The sequence below is a fragment of the Strongylocentrotus purpuratus genome, unplaced genomic scaffold (assembly GCF_000002235.5).
Source record: "Strongylocentrotus purpuratus isolate Spur 01 unplaced genomic scaffold, Spur_5.0 spur5_scaffold_10, whole genome shotgun sequence".
Lineage (NCBI taxonomy): Eukaryota > Metazoa > Echinodermata > Echinoidea > Camarodonta > Strongylocentrotidae > Strongylocentrotus > Strongylocentrotus purpuratus.
In genome coordinates, this window is record NW_022145595.1 from 4,635,975 (window position 1) to 4,661,407 (window position 25,433).

Genomic DNA, 25,433 nt, shown 5'->3' on the forward strand with positions numbered 1-25,433 from the left:
ATGTTTCTAAGCTCACGATTTCTTCGCTCCGTCCGCTACCAACCCAATTCAACCACGGCATCGCTCCTGATCAACGCGCTCATGAAGCCGGTCTGCCTTGGTCGATTTCGACCGATGATCCTGCTTTTCAACCGGCCGAACATCCCCTCCATACTCGGCATAGGCAGCACTCGACAGAGTCACAGCCTTGGGACGGGGGGCAGGCGGCATTCATCTTCGGCAGCAGGGGGGAAGAAGGGAGGAGGAATCCAGAAAGGGGGAAGCGGGGGCAATAATGACCAGTTTGGTAAAGGCGATGCGGGGAACGGGAGAGGTGGCGATGGGAAGTCGGTCAGCGGAGAATCAAAGGATGGCAGTTACCAGACCGTCAGCCCAGCTACAATTCAGGTAGAAACATATCAATTCCATGTCTTTTCAGTGATGGGATTTCTGACAACTTCTAGTGTGCAAACAGGGGCACCATCAGATCACTTTTTCCCATGGAGGGGGGGGGGGGGGGTAGGATGTCAGACTAAATCTGCAGACAATAAAGTTACAGATTTCAGGAACAGAAATCTTTTAATTTATTTATTTATTTATTTATTTCTAATCTTTTGACAGGGTAGCCCATTCACCAATAAGTAGTGGTCTTCCATGGGGCCCTGAATAAACATGAACATATTTACATCGTTTATAACGTTTATACAAAAAATAATACTCATTTGCAAAATAAACATATATCATTAACCTAGTAAACAGTAATGTCAGATAGGAAAATATTGATTAAGTCGCAATTATGTGAATAAGTCATGTTAATATTACAGAACATGCACGTAGTGTATGTTCGGAATGAATGTTTAATGCTGGAATGAATGTCACATCAGCCCTCATCTCGTTTTGTGACATCCATTCTATGTTGTGTTTACATTTTTGTTTAAAGAATTCAATATAATTATGCTTTTCTACCTCCCTTTGATCAGTCCATTGACTATTGGATAACTCTGGTATTGGTATTCTACCTCGGTATTCGGCCTTTCATCCTTATACCCTTTTACATCTGCCTCTCATGATACTTTTCATTAACCTGCCCAAATTTTCCTCACAGATTCTGCAATTATAGGAAAGTAATCCTAGCCTTCTGTAAAGGGCTCTTCCTTGGGTATCATGAAAATTAAGAGCCGACAAGAAAATCTCCTAAATCAGCCCTGCAAAGAGCGTCATTTGAGTTCCATTTGCATTCAAGTTTCTTTGAAAATCCCAACAGGTATACTCTGATCCAACCCTGGCCAGGACAGTGCGTGAACTTTCGGTTGTCCTCCAGAGGCTCCGCAACCAACTCAAGAACCTCAAAGAGGACGTTGAAGACACTGCCTTTGAGCTCCTGAAGCAGGGCCAGAATCAGGCCACTTTGGACAAGGTGTTCAAGGAAGCCTGCACGCTGTCTTCAGAGAGCTCAAAGGCAGTCAAGGAACAGACACGGGTCCAGACCGTCATGGAAAAGAACCTCGAGTTCTTCTCTAGAATGTCTGCAAGCCATGACAACCAGATCCGAGATTCTATCCTGCGGTTAAACGAGTGCGACCGCCGCCTGGAGGTGGCTCTCTCCAAGCTGGACTATGTCAGTTCTTCCCTGCGGCGTGTTAAGAGGTTGGTGACGGAGGACGTCAAATGGGACCTTCAGGAACTCAGGTTGGCCATCAAGATTGCCAGGAATGAGACTAGGAATATCAAAAATGCTCTGGTACGTGAAGGAATCGTTGTGCATTCCTCTCACCCCATTCAAAGCAGTAAAAGTGAAACTTTGAAGAGTAATGAAGTCGCACTGATTAAACAAGAATGATGAAAATTCATAGCCGATGGAAATCATAAAATTCATACAATAAAAGTTAAGAATTTATTGTTTGATTCATCTTTAGTTTTAAAAAATGTTTAAATTGTGAAACTTGAAAATGTTTTGAACACTTTCAGATGTGTCATTTTGTCATCAGACGACTGATGGCATAATATATTTATTGAGTAGACATGAAATGTAATAGAAAATAAGTATTTCTATAGGGGAAATTCTTGAGCACATGAATTATACATTTTGTGTCTGAGAAGCAGTGAATAGTCTGGAATCAAAAGTAAAATTGAGTTTGTTTTCAAGAATCATGATATACTTACTAGCAGTGCTGTTAATAGTACAATATTTATCTCACATTGGATAAATGCAAGGAAGATTAAACATTGTAAATTTTTTCCTGAATGAGGTGGTCCCAAATACTACCAGAATAATTTTTTTTGAGCGTTGTAAGTCTTCTGATCGGAAGTTAAGCCCCCATGGGATAGAAATCAGGGGCAGTACTCGGTTTTTAACATATTTGTATGTTGGGCTTTATTACAAATCATCAAAATATTTACACATTTTTTCAAAAGCTTGACCACAAAAAGGCAGTCACACTTATGATTGACGTAGATTTGGTCAGTTTGATACAAGATAACATCGTCTATCTTGAAGCCAGAAGAGCGAAAACAAACACAGAGTGAATGCCATTATGGCTCCTAACTCCACTGCTAATGTAATTCTTTGACACAAGTCTGACTAATTTAAGCTTTCTTCTGTGTTCATGTTTATAAATGGATATTTCCCCAATTATCAAAATTTCATATACAATGCTCAGGAGTATGATTTGAAACACATATCATATCTACCTCAGAAGCTATGCTTCAGAATTCAGCATTAATTGAACGGTTCCCTAGACTGAACTGAACACTTTCACAACAAAAAAATACACCAGTAATACATGTACAAGTGATATGCAAATGTGACTTCTTCTTGATTGACATCCTACAAAGTCGCTTTAAATTTAGATCAGACAAAGACCCGGTCGGCTGCTAGCTTCGTTGAAGTCAGACTAGTCAACTTGTAGCTGATTAGATCTGTCCTCATTAAGGCCCAACATATCCAACACAAATCCAATTTTGACAGGGCCTTGTACACATTTTCATCTTTACAACTTCAATAAAGTTTGAGGCTATGAACATGTGACCGACAATAGCTGCAATGATACAGAAATACAGGTACTGTCTGATATTGTTCACTTTTGGATATAGACAGTTTCTGATAAGTCATTAAGGACAAGATTATTTCAAGGGTTAAATAGATCTGGGTCTTGTTTCACGAAACTTGATATCAATAACAAGTTACAAGCTACTGTTATAAGCTACTGAAATCATGGCATCTGATTGGCTGAGAGCAAACTGTTCATAGAAATTGAGCAGTTGTTATAGATAACAAGGGTCCTGATTCATAAAACCTTTATCAATAACAAGGGTCACTTTTCTATCACAGTTTATTACAGCCAATCAAATGCAAGAACTTCAGAAGCTTATGGCAGTTGTTGTGACTTGTTATTGATAACAAGTTTTATAAAACAGTGCTCAGAAACAGGTCCCGGCATGTAAGTACAATAAGAATAAAATAGAATTTCTGTCATCAGAACAGATTATACAATTTAAATATTGGATGAGAGAATTACCAGGTTACATGCAATTACTCTCAATAGCTCAATGCATTTCACTTTTAAGGATTGTTGAACAGTAGAACTGTTATGTCATTGTTAAGACCTGAATCGCTGTTATGTTAATAAACGTAGAATGATTTGATTAAAAACAGTTGTTTCTTGCTTTATTCCTTTAATTGCTAGTTTTAGCTTTTGGTTTTATCTTACACATTTCGTTCCTGTTTTTCTCTGATAGTAGACATCAGAATGCTCAAGTGTGTCTTCATTCTTTCAATTTTTTATTAACATAATTATCTCTAAAGTTTGGTTGGGATTTGACTGAAGTACTTTCCCTAAGTTATGAATAATCCTGTATAAAGGACACAGCCAACAGAAAATTTGGATACAGTTTTTGCCAAATTTAATTGACCTCACCCCAAACCTAGAATCTTAACTGAAAAGTTGCCAAATCTAGGTATCTGAAGTAAAATATTAATCCTTGTGGAAGTAAATAAATAAATATAGTTACTCAAGTCATGCTGGCTGTATACACCCAATATTTGCCAAGTTTTACCAGAAATTCATTCATGAAACTTCTACAGCTACCCTAACACTAATTGTAAGCAAAAATAGCGAGAAAGATAAGCATTGGAAGAATGTGTATGTTCATATTCACAAGAAATATCACCTTGTTATGGATCACCAAAAAGCTGGAAGAAAATTGTCAATACTAAAACTTGCATCAAGCAAGGATTTTTTCTTTAGTAAGACAAAATAAATGCAAATAAAATCTTTTCCCAAGAGAATCTTTACAGAGTAGATCTCCACCCAAAGTGACATCGTAATAATAATAATAATAATATAGGATTCTTATATAGCGCACGTATCCACCATGCAAGGTGCTCAAGGCATTCAAGGAATTCCTTCCTACTGGTACCCCTTTAACACCTGGGTGGAGAGTGGCAAGGGTAGATTAATGTCTTGCCAAAGGACATTAGTGCTGTGTTCTTCTCCAGTGTAAGGTCATTGTGCAGGTTCAGTGACAAGCACCTGTTCAACATGGACTGCAAGACCATAAGTAAACAGACCTCCAGAGTTTGCAGCTTCTTGATATAAACACGCAAAAGGTGACTTGGCTTGTTGGATGCCATTCAACTATGGAGTGACACACATCCACAGAACCCAGCTCAAATAATCTTAGACCCCGGAGTTAAATTAAATGTCGATGAGAACGCCTCGGGCAGCCAACTCGTAGTCCTTTTCATGCTCCACTATAAATAGAATGTCTGATATAGTCTGTTCCACGGCCGACAGGTAGGCCAGATCGCTGATTGGTCTGTAGTCTTGGAGCGATATTGGCGGGTACTTGAAGTCTGGCCCAAAGTTAACAGTGACCTGAAAAAAGATGATTAACAAAAAAAAAATTATCATGCAGAAAATTCAACTGCTGAATTTATCTCTTCATTCGAAAATAAACTTTAAAAAAGCACCCTATTTAGATCATGAATGTGAATGAGTTTCACACTTTTAGCAAACAATAACAAATAGTACTTGATGAAAGTACATTACACAAATATGGGTATAAACTAAATCTGACATATTTTCAATCCCAGATCATTCTCTCCTTTCGACTAAAATCTAGCGCCAGTTAAATAAGGAATGTGATAATTCACTTAACTAATTCGCTAACATATGCTATGTGACGAGAACTGTATTCTGTACTGCTCTGTTTTTACAAACCTATAGGTAGATACTTGGTTGAAATTCATTGAGAAAATCTCACATTATTATGAAGGACAATTAACATACTTTTGCTAACATAAAAGATATAATTTTCAGAATATTATTCAGGTTGGTATAGAGTACCAAAGTGCTATTCCGCCATATTCGCTTGTCGTCCACATTACTGGTTCTAAACAAAACTAGATGGACCTTCGACCGCGCGCAGTCGAAAATGTTGCCTCTGCCATGGAGCAATTTTACAAAACAAAACAAAAGCGAGCTATTTTTGCATACATAATGAGCCCTGTGACCTTTGACCTCATTACCCCCAAAATCTAATCAGTTCATTGGCTCTGCAAGATACATACATGATCTAAGTTAGGCGGGAATCCATCAATGGGTTCTTGAGATAAGGCGATCACGAGCTATTTTTGCATACATAAAGAGTCCTGTGACCTTTGACCTTGGATCTTCGCGACCCCAAAATCTGATCAGTTCATCGGCTCTGCAAGATACATACATGACCCAAGTTTGGCAAGATACATACATGACCCAAGTTTGGCAAGATACCATCAATGGGTTCTTCTGATAACGTGATCACAAGCTATTTTTGAATACATAAAGAGTCCTGTGACCTTTGACCTTGGATCTCGCAACCCCAAAATATAATCAGTTCATCGGCTCTGCAAGATACATACATGACCCAAGTTTGGCGGGAATCCATCAATTGGTTCTTGAGATAACGCGATCGTGGACAGACGGACAATCTGAAAACATAATGCCTCCGGCTACTTAGTAGCGGAGGCATAAAAACCTGTGCATGAGGTTCAACGCAAAAACATTCAAGCAAGGGGCTAGAGCAGGGCAAATTCATTGTTTGGGGCAGGTGTGATCACCACACCATTGTTTAGCACAATTATATTTGGAACTAGCAACTTTGACAACTTGGCCAGTATGACGTCATGCTTCCATACTCTATGGCAAACCAGCTGAACTTACGATGCTCTGTTTATAAAGAGAGACTGCTGGGTGGTATGCCCCTTCATACACATCCTCATAGGCAACTCCCTGGCTCTGGCCATTCTTGAAGAAGATAATCTAGAAAAATAAATACACAAATATTGCTTTATTTCCAAGCAAATATACATAACTCCAACAACAAAAACAATATGTGGGACAATGGATAACAGTCACACATTGGTGATGATGGGAGCATCCCCGTTCAAAATAAAATGTTGCCTAAAACTAAGAAAGAAAATTTGTTTTTCTACTACCTTTAACTTTGAAATATATTTTTTAAATCTTTTGTTTCAAATCCTTACCCTAAAAATATGTTTTTTTTATCTATTTTCTCTTTCATCTATCAGAAAATTATGGAGGAAATAGTCTAGCTTTTGTGAAAAAAGATGTTGCCATCACATAGAATTGGGCCCTGTCTTACTTCAAAACGAGCTGTGACTGATCAAGAAATGATTGAAAGTCTTCCAGTCAACAGCAAATTTACAAATCATAACTCTTTAGTACATACTCATGCTTTGTATTCCTTGGTCAGAGTCGATGAATACAAATTTGCAACGATCATCTTTATTGTATTCAATATTTCCTTGTTTTATACCTTTGTGCCTGTCGTAGGAACGAGAGCCTTTTCTGCTTCTGATGTCTGGTCTTTCTCCTCAAAATACAGATGACTCTTAAATTTAATCAGGGCCTGAAACAAAAGAATAGCAAAGGAAATAGAGAATTATCTATTACTGTAAAATCAGAAACTTTCATGTGCAACGATGTTCGCAAAGTTTGAGAGGGGTCCAGATTCATAACAGTTTCATGCTGCAAACTTAACAAATCACAATTGACACAACTGACCTTCTAAAGGCCTACAAGACGCACAACTGACCTTCTGAAAAGTAGTCAAAAGGCCTATAAGACGCACATGTGACCTTCTGAAAAGTAGTCAAAAGGCCTATAAGACGCACATGTGACCTTCTGAAAAGTAGTCAAAAGGCCTATAAGACGCACAACTGACCTTCTGAAAAGTAGTCAAAAGGCCTATAAGACGCACATGTGACCTTCTGAAAAGTAGTCAAAAGGCCTATAAGACGCACATGTGACCTTCTGAAAAGTAGTCAAAAGGCCTATAAGACGCACAACTGACCTTCTGAAAAGTAGTCAAAAGGCCTATAAGACGCACATGTGACCTTCTGAAAAGAAGTCAAAAGGCCTATAAGACGCACATGTGACCTTCTGAAAAGTAGTCAAAAGGCCTATAAGACGCACATGTGACCTTCTGAAAAGTAGTCAAAAGGCCTATAAGACGCACATGTGACCTTCTGAAAAGTAGTCAAAAGGCCTATAAGACGCACATGTGACCTTCTGAAAAGTAGTCAAAAGGCCTATAAGACGCACAACTGACCTTCTGAAAAGTAGTCAAAAGGCCTATAAGACGCACATGTGACCTTCTGAAAAGAAGTCAAAAGGCCTATAAGACGCACATGTGACCTTCTGAAAAGTAGTCAAAAGGCCTATAAGACGCACATGTGACCTTCTGAAAAGTAGTCAAAAGGCCTATAAGACGCACAACTGACCTTCTGAAAAGAAGTCAAAAGGCCTATAAGGCGCACATGTGACCTTCTGAAAAGTAGTCAAAAGGCCTATAAGACGCACATGTGACCTTCTGAAAAGTAGTCAAAAGGCCTATAAGACGCACATGTGACCTTCTGAATAGTAGTCAAAAGGCCTATAAGACGCACATGTGACCTTCTGAAAAGTAGTCAAAAGGCCTATAAGACGCACAACTGACCTTCTGAAAAGAAGTCAAAAGGCCTATAAGGCGCACATGTGACCTTCTGAAAAGTAGTCAAAAGGCCTATAAGACGCACAACTGACCTTCTGAAAAGAAGTCAAAAGGCCTATAAGGCGCACATGTGACCTTCTGAAAAGTAGTCAAAAGGCCTATAAGACGCACATGTGACCTTCTGAATAGTAGTCAAAAGGCCTATAAGACGCACATGTGACCTTCTGAATAGTAGTCAAAAGGCCTATAAGACGCACATGTGACCTTCTGAATAGTAGTCAAAAGGCCTATAAGACGCACATGTGACCTTCTGAAAAGTAGTCAAAAGGCCTATAAGATGCACATGTGACCTTCTGAATAGTAGTCAAAAGGCCTATAAGATGCACATGTGACTTTTGACTCTGCACTATCATTCTCAGATCATGTGGCAGATGTAGCAAGAAGAGCCAACATCAAGTTGGGTATCATTTAACTGGGCTATTTCAGAGCAGGTTTTTACTAGGGCTGCGACGTGTAGTCGAATGCTCGAGTACCCGCACGGTTGACAACCGAATATTCGGCCGCAAAAAAAAAAAAAAAAAAAAAAAAAATCTGTCCAGGCTGACGCTTACCCCTGCCTGTGTAAAAATGTTTCCCAACTCGAGCACTGTCAAACTCACCACTCAGAAACTGGGACCAAATGTCTGGATTTTCTGTTTAGACTTGTAGGAAAATGGATTATTCTGCCATCTTTGGTTTTTAAAACAGCATTGTTTACTGATATTATTATTATTAAATCGGCGCCTTCAACTGCAACTCGAAGTAAAATTGCATGCGTTTTCGGCTACAGAACTGGGATACTGCTCCAAAGGTATGGTGGTGGCAAAAAAAAAAAAAATTCAAAAAAATTCAAAAAAATTATAAAAAAACATGGCGTCCGAATATATTCAAGTATTCGCTTGTAAGCCTGGGAGTGTACTCGGGAACCTCAGTTGTGCACAGCCTTAGCTTTTACTGTGGGGGAGGGAGGGGGGTCAATTTGACCCCCCCCCCCCCCCTAAGATCTCAGCCGTTTCACTGTCGATCGCCGCAAAAATTGCCGCAAAATATGGTAATTTATGCAAATAAGGTCATAAAATTCACATTTTTGCCCATAGTTCATACATTATTCATATTGAAGCATTCTTTTTCACTACTTATATTTGTTAGGACCATTTGGAATAATAATACAACACAAAACATTTGAAGAGCCAGGTTATTCCTTATGTTATCTCTTGTTTTGATAATTTCTTATGTATTTCATTGTTTTTTTAACTTATGTATTTTATTAGGTGGTCTGTTGTCAACAGACCACCTATTGATTTCGTCAGAATTTTCTTTCTTTATTATTTATTATTTATTTTTATTTATTTCTCCACTTTTTTGTGCAACCGATTTCTCAATATCCATCCACCCAATTTTTCTCAATTTTGACACAGTTATAGGTAATCATCATGATACGTGACAGGAACATTTTCAAGGTCAACAAATTATCGTGACGTCATCCTGACGCCATTTTGTGAAATCACATTATCCATCATATCTTCATGATGCGTACTCAAAGTTCATTCAAATTCATATCACATATACTTCAGGTCAAGGGTCAACAGGTCATGTCATCAAAGGTCACATAAAGGTCATGACGCGCGCGTATGTGCGCGTCAAAATTTAAAATTGCTCAAAATCACTTAACTATTAAACGAGAGTACGAATCAGGTCATTTTAAGCATTTCAAAATTTTCCGTCCGTTCGTGTCCCCTCGCGCGGTGTGCGCGCTCACAGCGCGCGGAAAAGGTCAAATTAAAAATGTTTACATGATTTGGATTCCTCTTAACGTAATTGACAATTAACATTAATTTCAGTCACTCTTCATATTTCATAAGGCCGTGAGCGTGCGTCAAAGTTCAAAATCCGCGCGTGCTGCTATAGGCAATATAATGCAAATTTCATCAAAAACATGCTATTTTAAAAATCGAAATAGCTCTTCAGATAGTCCATCGACCCCCAATTTTTATATCATGGTTGGAAAAAGCATGAGTTGTAGATATGATTTCATACCACCCTGACTCGTACAAAGTGAAACAAAGTCATCATATTGGCATCTAAACTCAAACAAATGTATTTGATTGATGACGTCATTTTTGTCTTTGTTTAATTGAGATTATCTCACTTATCGGTGATCGATTTTCTCCCAGAATTTAATATGTTGTAGCTGAGATAATTCTCTATCAAAAATATGCCATTCATTTTTCATTTCGATGACGTCATCATAGTTAAATATTCCATTAAAGGCGACAATGCATAATTTGTCATATTTGCGTGTTATGTCTATGGGAGGTCACTTTTTTCAAAACATGAATCTGCATGACAAGGTGTTTTGACCAGTATCTAGGTTGTTATTCAACTGTTTTCTCCCAAATTTTAGTATGTTGTAGCTGAGACTATTTGCTATCTAAATATTTCCTTATTTTTTCAATCAGATGTCAGGATCATGCTTATGCTCATCATCATCATTAACATTATCGTTTTTATCATCATATAACATTATCATTATCATCATCATCATCACCTTTACTATCATGATCATCATCATGGTCATCATGATCATCATTGTTTACATGTCTATATAACTTCTCCCATTCTCAATTCTATCAAAAGACTTAGACAGACCACCTTATTCGTCTTCGTGACGAATTAAATTTCTAGTTGTTTTTGTTGTTTTATTTCATTTATAACTACAATTCACTATTTTGACCCCAAAACAAACACCTCAACTTTAAACAAGACAAAATAACCAATGATTTATCTCTTTTTAAGAAAAATGACATTTACATATGTTTTGTACACAAATCACAAAAATGAGCGATTTTCGGGCTGGCATGCGTAGACAAAAGGTCACATGACTTTGTAACTATACATCCGATTTTTGAAAAAATTGTTTTAAAAGATGCGTAAGACTCAAAAGAAAAAAGTCAGGAAAGGAAAATGTTATATCTGCCACGGTTTCGGAGAAGTCGCGAAATTTCTACAGGGGGGGGGGGGGTCAAATTGACCCCCCCCCCCATTTAACGTAGGGTTAAGGAGTACCATATGGATTACAATGTAAGAAATATGAAAAAGGTACACAAACCCTAGCTATGTGGAAACGATGAGTCTTTGGTGTTTTTTTTTAAGGTGACAGATTTTCGATTCTTCAAATTGAGTATGGTATATTATTCCAGATTTTAGAAGCAGTTACACTAAATCATTTATCGGCAGAGGAAAAAGTTGATATCGGGATTACGAGTCTAAAAATGTCCTTCATAGAATGAAGATTATGGGTGGGTATTAAAGTAAGGAACAATGATGTCAGTAAGGGGGTAGTATTGTTGAGCAATTGAGGGTTTATAAGACCAACAGGTCTCATGGGCTGTCCCCAATTAGAACCTAAAACTTCAATTTCTGATGTAAACAGTTGTTCCCCTGACACTACGCCTGGCTCCACTGACCACCTCCATATAGAGACTGAAGTATGGTGTTGTGTTATGTGGGGAGGTTACACAATGCAGTTTGTGTGTGATTGCCATCTCATCGCGCTCTGTAGCTTCACAAAACAAGACAGATTAGCTAAAAGTAAGTCATCACATTTTGATGCTTTACATTGATTATCAATGTTATTTTAATAGTACATGTATATGAAATTAGATCTATTGTCTTTCTAATTATTGTTTTCTAAATCAAACTGATAAAGATAAAGAAAAATCTAATCCAATCAAAAATATATTGGATATAGCGCCTTTTCCTTGCGGTTACAAAGCGCTGCACACACACTGCTCTACAATGTTTTGGGAGAAAAAAACCAGGGACAAACTATTCCCCAGTATATCCCTTCATTGTGCAGGTGACAAGGGTTACCGCCTGTGTATAGGGAAGGGTGACAACAGAATTCATCATACCAGGGCCCCGTTGCATAAAACTTACCATTGATAGTAACTTTGCCATCAATGGCAACTACCATGGAAACCTTGATTTCGATTGGCTGTTGAGCCCTGTTACCATGGTAGTTGCCACTGATGGAAAAGTTACCATCAATGGTAAGTTTTATGCAACAGAGCCCAGATGGTTATTTCTGTCTATCCTTAACTTACTCTGTCCTTGTAGGTCGGAGGGATGATTGGATCCTTCTCTGTCTTCTCTGGAAGCTGAATGAAGAATCCTAACGTGTCGCCCTCTCCGTAGCCTTCACTGTAGCGCTTCCCCCGGCTCTCGTGGAACTTGGTCCCCTTACGGCTCCTCCAGGAATAGGAGAACTTGTCGTAGCCGAGAGGAGCTTGCAAGTTACCTAATGAATGAATACAGAAGTATTTCAAATGCTGAGGTATAGTATCTCAAGTGCTTTGAAGTAGTTTCAGTATAAGCTTAGTGAATTGTAGGGGCACGAACAAGGGAGTGTTTCACAAAGACTTAGATCGACTGAAGTTGGACTTAACTATGGCAGGCCGTTCATGCCACTGTTTGCTCTCAACATGCAGAGATGCCAACCCTATAGGAGGGCTGTCAGTAACATTTACCAAATTTGTCCGTAACGAATGGGGGTCTTTCCGGAACGCAAGACACTGCAGCATAATTTTCGCGCGAAACGTCAAACACCCAATCACTCTTACTGCATTTCGAACCTACCATTTTTAAGTCCAAAATAAAGATGTGCGTGAAAACGTTTTTAAAAATCGGTTTGCAGTCAAAGGATCTCCTCCTCGGGTACTCGCTCTTTTGAATGAATCCATGATAATATTCAGGAAGAAAACACCTCGTTCAAGCGTCGATCGAACCACAAATTCGAATCCACAGTCAAATGGCAGAACTCGTATTCTACACATGCACACGTACACTCACCACTACCACAGACACACCAGCCCAGGCCGCTAGGCCCGGCGTTCATGAACAACAACACACCGTATACCACACTTGCAATGCGCCCGCTGAATCACCGAAGTCTTCGCTACTATACTTTGAATGGGTATTGCGGGCGCCGCGCGCACGATCATCCACCACCATGCTCCTCCCAAAACGTACGACCACACGTAGCAGTAATGACGGCGGCCGTGTTGTTTCACAATTAAACAAGATGGCGGCGGACGGACCATGTGCGCGAAAGTGCCTATCCAGTGTAGTCAAATTCAGTGAACTTATGAGTAAATGCGTGCGACATGCAGCACAGTGTACGGAGACTATGTGATAAGGCGGCATTCGCTATAATGTACTTTTATTTATCGTTTCCCCGTAACCTTTTGATTGTTTACCGTAACGCCGTAACAAGAGCATTAAAACCGTAACAAATACGGCGAAACCGTAACGGTTGGCATCTCTGCACCATGTACGGTCGTAGCCGAGAGGAGCTTGCAAGTTACCTATTGAATGAATACAGAAGTGTTTCAAATGCTGAGGTATCATATCTGGGGGGTGTTTCCCAAAGACTAAGATCGACTGAAGTTGGACTTGGAATGGCAGGCCATTCATGCCACTGGTTGCTCTCACCGTTGCCTTGGTCTCTCAAGGACCTCACAAATCTACAGAATTGACATTTTTTGATACTTTATTATTGAAGGAATTTTTTTATCTAAAGATCATAATTTCTAATTTCTTTTACCTCTGGTTGGTTCAAGACTTTTTAAGGGCATAAATCGCCTGCCATAGTTCAAGTCCAACTTAAGTTGATCTTAGTCTTTGTGAAACACCCCCCTGAAGTGCCTTGGAGTAGTTTCACTAAGGTAGCTTGTTGAAATGTAGTGGCACGAACAGACGCGTCCGGAACGCAAAATGCTTAATTGTTGAAAATCACAATTTTATCAAACAGAGGTAGAATCACATGGTTAGGATATGAAGGGGGTAAATGCATATACTATTTCAATGAGGTTTCATTTTAGCTAAATGTTCATTAAGATATATCAAAATAGAACTTTTAATTAACAAATATCACTGACTTTTATGCATTTTGCTAAAGCCGGGGTTATAATTGTGGAGCGACAGGAGTGTCACGTCTGACAGACACAAGCGTTACACAAGAACCCACTATCATTATCACTATTACTATGAGGAGGCGCGGTGGCTCAGTGGTAGAGAAGTGGTCTCGTAACCTGGAGGTCCTGGGTTCAAAACCAAGTCAATGCTACAAGGTATGCCTTTGGTAAGGCATTAATCCTCATTACCAAGTCCCTCAGAGAGGACTTGAGGCCGTCGGTCCCCTGGTTGTTTACTTATAAGCATTTACATGCTTTCTTAGCAGTCTTAGCACCTAGTGGTTGAGACCATCCTAACCTTGTAGCACTGCCCTCTGGCATCTGATCTATCATGACCTCAAAGTACCATGACCCCCTGCTGATACCATGGGTTGCCCTTGTCATACAGTATGTTATTAACTTGAAAATCATCACAAGAGCTTACCTAGTGGTTGAGACCATCCTAACCTTGTAGCACTGCCCTCTGGCATCTGATCTATCGTGACCTCAAAGTACCATGACCCCCTGCTGATACCATGGGTTGCCCTTGTCATACAGTAACCTCTGTCCCCGGTCACCAAGAGACGATCCTCAGAAATCTTCAGCTGTGGGGCTTAAGAACAGAAACAAAAAGTCTGCAAATTATCAGCACTGAAAGGGATGTGTTTGGTGGTAGTGATATTTTGTGAATCTGAGTCACTGGCAAAATTTGTGAACATTTAGTGCACACGATTAAAGATAAACTTGAGTTCTGGTAAAAAAAGAAAATGAATTCTCACAGAATCTAACGAAACTTACACTGAATGTTCAAGATCACAAATAAATGTCATGTGCGAAACAATTTTGGAAGAAAATGTATACTGGCTGAGTAATGAGCATAGAAAGATAAGGAAATCAGGGTAGTACTAGCCCCGACACCATGTGTGATGTCCCATATACATCTTTCTGTGTAAGTGATTGTAACTTTACCAAGACTCTGCCAAATTTATGATGATTTTGATGACTCCAGAACCTTGCATTACACACCATTACTTACATGCTATATGATCAACTTTTCTGATCCATTCCACACCTTTTCTTTCACAATGCAATCGCATTACCAGTACTCAAGTTTATCTTTAATGGTAAGTTCTATAATCAATTATTAATTTACAATCTCTCATCTCTTAAGTACACAGTTGGTTCCAACAAATTTTATCAATTGCAATTCTTTGCGAGATGATGCCGTGGTTTTAAAGTAGTCTTAAGTTGTACTCTCTATGGTCTTACCCCTATCATGAAGAGCTAAGAGCACATCCTTGCTGAGAGCCATCCTGTAAAGATGGGCTGGGATGGGCTTGCCTATCCATTGGTCCTCCTCAAAGGCACTACTAGGGGCATGGGGGTCAGACTCTGTCAGGACATACCGGTAACCATCCTTGTTGAACGGGTGCTCTAATGGGTAGCCGTGGGCAGGCAGCTTTTGAGATGCAGGTAATTCACTGAAAACGGAGTGGATATGAAATTCAGACATTAAAAGCAACTGAATACTTTTGATATATCATTATGCATTTTGTTTACTCAATTCCTTTTGGCTGTCGATTATTACTATTACAATTTGGTTTCAATTTGTTTTAGCTTTTAAAGTACCAACATAAATTAGTGTCTGACAGTGAAGTCTAGAAAATAAACGGGTTTCTTTGCATAATTTGAATATTAGGACACTGATAACGTTTAATTTTCACAGATAGGACATACATGACATATTCATAGCTCCTGCAAAGGTCTACAGAATTTGATGTTGGCTGCAAATGGGACATAGTACCTTTAAGGCCCCTCTAAAGTGTTGGGAGTCCCAAATTCGCCAAAATGTTGATGGCAAAATTTCACTTAAATTGTTTCATAATGTAAAAGAGGATGTCATTTAAGACACAATTCTGCAAAGATTCTCCCCAAAAAATGTGTTTGAAGACAAATATTGATAAAAGAATACATAATTTGGGTTTTCTGTTGTACGCAGAAAATCTAAATTTTGTATTCTTTCATCAATATTCGACATCAAACACATTTGTTTTGAAAATCCTAGGTAGAAATGTGTCTTAAATGACATCCTCTTTCACATTATGATACAATTTAAATGAAATTTTGCCATCAAATTTTTTGGGCTCTCAACACTTTAGAGGGGCTTTAAAGGGAGATGGTAGACAGTTTCCATGTACAGTAGGTCATAATTAACTGACACCAGACTTGCTGGAAAATACTATTAATGAGTGTACAAGTCTACACAGTAAACCCACGGTCCCATCAAGAAATATTCCCTAGTCTCTCAGAGAGACTCTTTGGGTGAGGGAAATTTAAGAAAATGACCTTTACATATGGAGTTATTATTGAGAAATGCAGAGTATTACATAAGGCCTGTTGGTCATAAAACTGAAGGCTAATCCTGGTGATTAACAACACACACTTTAACAACTGAATGGTGTCAAATTCCCCATGAGAGCCCACAACTACGCGTTTTTAAGCATCGTTCACATATAAAGACATAATTACACACAAACATATCTGAAAGGCACATAATCAGTTGTACCTTCTGGTTCTTTTACTTGACGTCACTCCCTGGTTGCTATCAAATCCTTTCCTCTTAGCGCTCCTGCTTATCCTCTGTGATGATACCAGATTGGAGTTACCTAGAAGCAATGCAAGACAAGAGATGGTGTTCTTAAAGATAAAGTTGAGTTCTGGGGGTTGTTTCACAAAGATCCTAAGTCAAACTTAACCTTAAGTTGGACTTAAAAATTATGGAGAGCCATTTGTAGCCTTGAAATAAAATATATTCAAAAGTGAAAATTCAAGTATTTTAATATTTTATAAATTCCACATTAAGAACATGAAATCTCCTTGATAATAGAAAATATGAATGATTTGAATCGACATTTTGCGCCTTTTAAAATAACTCTTACCAAATATTTTCATAGATGCTAACGGCTTTCCATAATTGTTAAGTCCAACTTAGAGATAAGTTCGACTTATGATCTTTGTGAAACTCGTACCCCCTGGTCATGCGATTGCATTGCGAAAGAAACGGTGTGGAATCAATCAGAAAAAGTTGATCATGTAGCATATAAGAATTGGTGTGTACTACAAGGTTCTGGAATCATCAAAATGATAAGAAATTTGGCCCAATCTTGGTAAAAGTAACAAGCACTGTACACAGAAAGATGTATATGGGATTACACAAAAATGTGGCATGAAAATGAGGTTCTTATTTTTAAACTGTTACTTGTCATATTTAGAATATGAAGGCATTTGAAGAGCCATACTTTTTTCTCTGATGTTCTTCCACACTTGCATAACAACGATGCAAATGCTCACAAATTATTTTTTTCACCTCTCCCCAGAACTCAACCTTCTCTTTAAGACTATGTTTTACAGCGGAACTCCATTAAAACAAACTACTCTGGACCAGGGAAATTACCCTTTTAGCAGGGCTAAGACATAATACAATACAACAAAGTAATACAACAAATTACCTTGTTTTAATAAGTTTGATAAAACAGCCTTCTTTATAATGAGGTGCCACTGTAAATGTGTTTCATGTGATCATGTGAGAGGTATGTTAATCATCACTACAATTCTATATTAATCATGTCATCAATTTATAACTCCATAAAATTGACTAACCCATATAGTTTTTGATATCTAAAAATAAAAAAAATTCATAAGTGCAATCTCAATGTGTTACATATACCATTAAAAGTGCTATTTACTAACATAAAAGGTAACATAGTTTTCAGAAATGGCTGTAGTTAATTCTGACAAGGCAAAAAATCTATTAAAAGAAATTCTTTAATCTTCAGTTATGCAAATTCTTTGTGAAAGAACCTGAGCCATTACTATGGAAATCATCTTCTATTTATTCATTCAGGGGTGATAGTTTTCCCCTCAACCACGACCACATTGAGTATAAAAAAAAGAGGATTCGCTGGGAAAAAATGGCATCTAACAACATTCCCCCCTTTCGAGAAAGAAAAATTGGGACAAAAATAGGACAAAATAAGGAAGAATAGAGAAAATAAGAGGGAAATCGGGAAAATCAGGATAAAATAGGGGGGAAAAAAAATTGGTTTAAATTTTTTTTTTTAAATCGGGAAACCGATTTAAATCGGGTTTTTATCAGGCCTGTTCATTTCAATGGAATAAAATGAAACTCCAAGTCTACCTGCAAAAACTTTTAAAAGAAAGTCAAGCTCGGCTAAAATTGTAAAATTCATTGTGAGATTCCTCATTCCATTCATTCCTATATGAAAGAATATTGTGTTAGCCATGTCTTGTAAAGAGGACTGCTCTTAAAAAGCCCTTACATGTATATTCCAAACATGACTAAAAACTTTGGACCAAATTCTTACGTCATATGTATTTAAGTCCCATATATGCATCTCTGTGTGCGATGATTTTCACTGTATGCACTTTCAAACGCTTACACTAAAATTATATATTTTATACAACATAATGACCATTCCTAATAACTTCTATACAATATCTCACAATGTATTTCAACACCCATCAGGACAATTTTCCCCTGGACAATCGCCCTCCGGAAAATCCCCCAGATTTTTTTTCGGGGAGGGGGAGGGGGGATAATTTTCTGGAGGGTAATTGTGCTCAGGGTGGTTGTCCTCGGGGGTAATATTCAGAGGGCTGATTGTCCCTCTGTTAATTTGCCGGGGGTGATTTGTCCGGGGGGTTAGTGTCCTAGAACCATTTTAACATGATAAGTACTAGACTACATGTAAGTCTATCTCTGCAGTGATTATAAACCCTGGAACTTGAGATAACTCTTTTATATTTGGTCACGTGTTCCACTTTCTCTCTTTTTTTCTCACCATTGAGAGAGCTTGAGAGAGATGAGCTGAGTTTCTGAGAGCTGTCTAGTTTAAGGCTGCTTCCTAACTTGGATTCAGAGTTTGGCGTTATCTTGGAAAGATCCTACAAATAGAATAACAAATAATAAGGATTGTTAGGTTGGAGAATCTCACCCCCCTAACTAAAAACATAAATCATGATAAATGAACAAAACTCAGCACAAAAGAGACAACTGATTACCTCAATTCAGTATATGTTTATTAGCTCCATGAAGACCTCCAAATCACCACAAAAACATGAATATTTAAAGCGTATTTGTATATTCATGATATCATTGTGAAAATACAAAATGCAACAGATAATAAAACCTGTAAAAGCTGAAGTTTTAAATATTACTGCACATCGTAAAACCGAACTACAACCAGATTGTACGAAAACACTGCAATAGACTCAAATACGGAATGTCAAAAATCTAAACTGGATGCCTATGCAAATCTTTAAAGCCCCACTGTACTACATGTACCTACTTGATCCCTCTATATAGAAAACAACGCCTAAGCGGTGCCCGTTGGTCCCCCATGATCCTCTTTTTCTTATGTTGATTGAGAGCTGAGTTGATGCGATAACCACCTGTCAGTGACCACACTAATCCTTCTAATCCCTCCTGGCCAAACTAGTGCAGAGGGGCTTTAAGACACCTCGGCGCATGCACTAACAATATATGCTAACTCTGCACAATTGCAGTTGGTTATGACAATTAATGAAAATTTCTATCAACATAAAGGATGACATAGTTTCACTGACCTGATCAAGTAGGCCGAAGATTGGGAACTCTGCATCGGATGCTTCAGGGTCGTCTGGCTTCTCCTTGCACACAAACACATCATCATCTTTCATCTGGCATATTACAATGAAGGTAAAATGAAAATAAGTACTGGTATTAAAGCAAATTTCAAATGAAAGAAGCCTAAAGCCACAGCATTAGATCGTTAAGTTAACATGACAAATACCTGGGCGGGTATTCAATTCAATATTTATATTATAAAGTATTTGGCTTCTGTAAAATAGTTACCATAGCTTTGACAATGGTGCCATGCCACGTGATGGTGGTGCGTCGAGGCATGGGTGTGAGTTGTTCCCAGTGGGTATCGATGAATGGAATGAGGTCGGTCTCTTTAGAGAACATGGTCTTGGGTGGATCCTGTGTCTTGTGCTGGGCCTGGAGATTGGCTAGGGCACACTGGCAAAGCTCCTTGAAGTCTGTCAATATAAACATAATAATAATAATATTCAGCTGTTATATAGCGCTTAATACATCTCAGATGTCTCTAAGTGCTTCACATATATACTATTACCCGGTCATTGGATTCAGTGCTTGCCCGCACACACTGTGTGCACAATCTCCACTCCCTGGGGAGCATTCCAGCTAGGTGTTACTTGATTTTCAAAAACTGTTTGACCAACAATGATGGTTGCATCCTACCGGGTACCCATTTTTAACACCTGGGTGGAGAGTAGCAAGTGTAGGTTAATATCTTGCCAAAGTATATTAGTGCCGTGTCATGATTCCAACCCTCGATCTTCGCATTTCCAGTCAAGCGCCTTAAACCACTCGACCACGACACTCCTCAAATACAAATGAAAGCAGAAATCTCTTCATAAATTGTATATACAAGGAGTCTAAGCTGAGAAATGATTTCAATGCTGAAGATACCCATAAGAATACAAAGCAATCAAGTGTCATATTTCAAATTCTTTAAATGGATTTTTCTTATTGCTCTACCAAATTTGTTTTCATTGGACTCATACGCAGAGCTGCCAACCTTGTGCGACCAAAAAAAAGGAATCATGATGGAAAAAAAAAAGGAATTTCAAGCAAAAAAAAGGAATTCATTAAAATGAAACTTACAACAAGTGCGAAACACTTCAATGTCCATTCCTTATGCTATTTTTTTCCATACAAGCAGGTTTTTTAATATTTTTTTAAACTTTGGTATTATCAGTACCGGTATTTCATTCTTTTTGATAATTTTTTTCACTTCAAGTATGTATTCAAGTAGGTTTTAAACTTAGTTTTCTATTGAATTTGTGATCAAATCAACATTTTAGGGCAGTTGTTTGATGCGCACATATAATGGTATGTAATTTTTTTTTATTAAAGTAGATATTTATTGATTTTAAAAACTAACTTTGTTTTCATTATTGAAAGTTGAAACTTTGATTCGACAAGGTTATCCAAATTCAATGCTTGGAAACATTTGAAGTGATGATTATTATAAATTACAAAACGCATAAGTACAGCCCCGGCATAGCACCTGCAGAGCTCTCCGAATGCTGCTGAGATGTGTGAGATCACAGTATGGACATGATTTGCACAAGCAGACGATGTCCCATGACATCTCACACATTTTCAGTGCCTGTGTTTTCATCTTCTCTTGAGTTCTTTCTCTTACTTCACTACCGTCAGGCTAAATGTATAATCTATTGCCTCACTCTAAAACCCGCGCATGGTTTTATTTTGATGACGAATGCAGCGATACAAAAATAAAGGAATCTGTCGCTTGCAAACAAAATGAGACGCCATTGTATATTCAGCTGCACACACCGCGCTAAGTTTGGCGTTTCAAGAGGGAACAAATGCTGCCCTTAATATCATTCCGGGGGTTTTTCAATTTGAAAATCTAGTTTCTTTGATTGTTAATTAACCCCTATCCTGTGTATTGACAAGCAAAAGATTTTAGTTATCAGAATCGGGTCATATCCCCTTTGAATGGTTTGACATGCCATTACATTTATATCCACTAAACTCATTATAATTTGACAAATAATAGCTTTGCAATTATGTTCATTCTTAATGGGATGTCGTCTGCTTGGGCAGTATTGGTCCATATTGTGATGTCATTAAAACATCGTTATTTTTCTGGCGAATCTCTCGTATATGGAGGTGGTTGTATTTGTATTCTTATAAATCACCCGATATGTAGTTGACCTAAAACTTGTACGATGGCCATCTGTTAGCTTACCAGTTTCTAGTGATACATTAGTTGACATATTTGTGATTTTCTTTGAATTTCACCTTTAAAAAAAACAAAAAACAAACAGAATTTATGAAGAAAAAAAAAGTAATACCGTAATTTGGAGGAAAAAACGGAATGGTTGGCAGCTCTGCATATGTAATCAACTAAATGAGAAATTTCAAAAAAAGTTTTACAACACGATGTAGGTGGCTGACAAATATATTACTTGTCTACAGGGCACCAAGTATATCACTCATGATCTGTAACAGAATTAGGGATTCTCCAATGAGATCAATCTTAGCCTCTGACGTTGTTCTTGAAATCAGTCTTAGGACTGATTATGTCCCAAAAATCAACTTGTCAGACTTATTTCGTAACAAAATGATAGAATTTGACGTAAAGGAACGACAAGTTCCACTTGGCACCCCATAATCAGCATCCAAGTTTTATATATATATATATTTTTTTTTTCCCCACTTACTTACTTGCAACTTTTCTGCTATATTCTCCAGTTTGATAAAGAATTATAGAAGTTTCACTTGGCGCCCTATACACAGCATCAATGTGTTGTCATGGTTGTTGTTTTCTTGTTGTTTACTTACTTGCAACTTTTCTGCTGAAAGTCTCCAGTTTGCTGACATTACAGTTCTTACAGCAGAATGTGTAGGTGGTCATGTATGGAAGAGTATTTCTGTGGAACATATAAAGAGACAGAAGGAATAATAAACTTAAATACTATCTGACATAAATGATTACTGAGAATAATTTGTGTTTAAAACTGGTAAAACAAAGCCATAGAAAGAGAGAGAGAGAGAGAGAGAGAGAGAGAGAGAAGCCAAAGACCAAAGCTGAAGATCAAAATTAACCCCTTGCTTTACAATGTAATATCATTGTACTGGGGATTAACCCTAAAGCAAATGTTGCTTTGTTTTTCCTTATCCACATACATGTACTAGTTTACCACCTTTACTCATTATTTTCCCATTTTTTGTCAATAATTTGTATTTTCTTGTATGTCTGTTTCTTGCTGTATTCCTTTTTATTTTATGAAAGGTATCCGGTACATAACTTTGTAAAATAAATAAATGAAATGTAGTGAAAAATGAATGAGAAAGGCATTGATAGGAGTCATCACTTGGGTGCAAAGGAAGGAAGACAAATCTTTGGGAGTGATCCGAAATTAAAGTTAAATATTCAGGAAACCCCTGTATATATATATATATATATGTGAGAGTATGACCAACCAACGAAGTGACCTGCTTTGGTAGGTAAAATAATATACAGTGATACAAGATGGTCGCAAGGAAGGCATAATTTATGTGGCATAGTAAACTGAACATGAACTTGAAACTTAGACACACTTACACAACATTAACAGTCGTAATGCATGCCTTGTGGAACCATTTGAAGCACTGGTTGCACTGAAGTTCCACATCTTCATAGTTTCTTCCTTCTCCACTGCAGGCAAAGAACAGTTTGGAGAAAAAAATAAAATATTTTGAAGTTGAAATAAAGAAATACAGCTCAACAGAATTACCAGCATTTCATGAAAAGGACATTTCCTGAGTTTCCTTGATTTGTTTTCCCCTGAAGGAGTTTCAAAATAGCAGGATCATTAAAGGAGGCATTTTACACATACAAAAGCCACCATAGCTCACTATTCATTGTATAACCTGTTTGGGCACATGACACAATTGAAAAGAATGATTTCTTTAATTTGGGCCAATAAAATCCCCTCATGTTTTTCCATTATTTGAGTGATTTTTTTTTTGTTTCTTAAATTCCCTGACATTGAAAAAAAAAAAGGGAACTAATTTTCTCTGCTTTCCCTGAATTCTAAGATAGTTGGGAACTGTTCTCAAACTTAGGAGGCATGCTGGTTCAGTGGTAGAGCAGTAATCTCGTAACCGGGTGGTCTAGGTTTTAAACTAAGTCGATGCGCTAGTGCTAGTGCCATTTGGTAAGGCATTGATCCTCACTACCAAGTCCCTAAGAGATTACTAAAAGCTGTCCGTCCCCAAGTTGCTTACTAACAAACATACACATGCTTTCTTAGCAGTAAGGTAAAACAAACGAACAACCTTAGGGAACTTACAAACAAACTTAAGATAATGAGTTAACAAAACAAATTATATAACAAACATGTTACAACAGACTGGTTATAAAGCTAGAAAATAGAGATTTCTTTTTTCTTTACTTCACTTGATAGAGCAAACACACTTAAACAAGAAACCTGAACACACAACTTTTCTTTTCTTAATTATACATGTTAAATTGTTAACAAGATTTTGGCAATGCTACAGTGGAATAGCTCATATGTTTGTGGTATCTATTATATTGTTAATGTACGCTGTATTACAATTTACATTAAATATATCTTTCATGTACTTTTCCAACAGGACCAGCATCTGTGGCATTTCGCATAATGGAAATGGGGCTTTACAAACACTCAATATCTATTTATTTCTACACAGACGAGTGGAAAAGGGTATCGCATCTTGAGGGTTGATGTTCATACTCATACTCTAAGACCCCCTTTACAGTGAGCAACTAGATGGACCTTCGACCGTGCGCAGTCAAAAATGATGCCTCCGCCATGGACCAATTTTGCAAACCAAAACAGAAGCGAGTTTTTTTTGCATACATAATGAGCCCTGTGACCTTTGACCTCGTTCACCCCAAATTTAATCAGTTCATTAGCTCTGCAAGATAAATACATGACCTAAGTAGGGCAGGAATCCATCAATTAGTTCTTGAGATAACGCAATCACGAGCTATTTTGCATACATAATGACCCCTGTGACCTTTGACCTTGAATCTCATGACCCAAAAATTTAATCAGTTCAGTGGCTCTGCAAGTTATATACATGACTAAAGTTTGGCGGGAATCCATCAATGGGTTCTTGAGATAACGCGATCACAAGCTATTTTTGCATACATAATGAGTCCTGTGACCTTCAGGGGTGATAGTGAGCACTAAAAAAAAAATAGGTTTTTTGTTTTGCCCCCCTGAGTAAAAAAAAAAAAGAAGAGGATTCGCAGGGAAAAAACGGCATCTTACAACATTCCCCTCTTTCGAGTAAGAAAATTGGGAAAATTGGGAAAAAATAGGGCAGAATAGAGAAAATAAGGGGGAAATCGGAAAACCAGGATAAAATCGGGAAGAAAAAAAAAATCTGGTAAAAAAAAAAAAAAAAAAAAAAATCTGGATTTTTTTTTTTTTTTTTTAAATCGGGAAGAAAAAAAAAAAATCGGGAAAAAATCGGGGAAATAAAATAAAATCGGGAAACCGATTTAAATCGGGTTTTTATCAGGCCTGGACCTTTGACCTCGGATCTTGTGACCCCAAAATCTAATCAGTTCATTGACTCTGAAAGATACATACATGACCCAAGTTTGGCGGGAATCCATCAATGGGTTCTTGAGATAAGGCTATCACGAGCTATTTATGCATACATAATGAGCCCTGTGACCTTTGACCTTGGATTTCGCGACCCCAAAATCTATTCAGTTCATTGGCTCTGCAAGATACATACATGACCCAAGTTTGGCGGGAATCCATCAATGGGTTCTTGAGATAACGCGTTCACGAGAACGGGACGTACGT

The 25,433-nt window shown here is 37.9% G+C and overlaps 2 protein-coding genes across 5 annotated transcripts in view; one reads left to right on the plus strand and one right to left on the minus strand.

Annotated features, from left to right (window-relative positions):
• LOC105443329 lies at positions 1-2,731 on the plus strand. Its single transcript, XM_011676372.2, has 2 exons — positions 1-387; positions 1,244-2,731. The coding sequence occupies exons 1-2, from the start codon at positions 1-3 to the stop codon at positions 1,817-1,819; spliced, it is 963 nt and encodes a 320-aa protein (XP_011674674.2). The 3' UTR covers positions 1,820-2,731.
• The window catches only part of LOC584795 (set1/Ash2 histone methyltransferase complex subunit ASH2), a 40,251-nt gene continuing 17,154 nt past the window's right edge, over positions 2,337-25,433 (minus strand). For 2 of the 4 annotated variants that reach the window (XM_030979266.1, XM_011676371.2), the window contains exons 4-16: positions 23,192-23,284; positions 22,429-22,517; positions 19,882-20,069; positions 19,614-19,706; positions 18,830-18,932; positions 16,534-16,633; positions 15,237-15,448; positions 14,503-14,580; positions 14,264-14,353; positions 12,120-12,313; positions 6,799-6,891; positions 6,183-6,281; positions 2,337-4,856 (exon numbers count right to left, since the gene is read on the minus strand). In XM_030979266.1, the coding sequence (XP_030835126.1) occupies positions 4,677-4,856; positions 6,183-6,281; positions 6,799-6,891; positions 12,120-12,313; positions 14,264-14,353; positions 14,503-14,580; positions 15,237-15,448; positions 16,534-16,633; positions 18,830-18,932; positions 19,614-19,706; positions 19,882-20,069; positions 22,429-22,517; positions 23,192-23,284 (1,612 nt within the window). In that variant the 3' untranslated portion in view covers positions 2,337-4,676. Of the gene's footprint in view, positions 4,857-6,182; positions 6,282-6,798; positions 6,892-12,119; positions 12,314-13,058; positions 13,380-14,263; positions 14,354-14,412; positions 14,581-15,236; positions 15,449-16,533; positions 16,634-18,829; positions 18,933-19,613; positions 19,707-19,881; positions 20,070-22,428; positions 22,518-23,191; positions 23,285-25,433 lie in introns of those variants that run through there. The other 2 variants (XM_030979267.1, XM_030979268.1) reach the window with 2 other exon arrangements.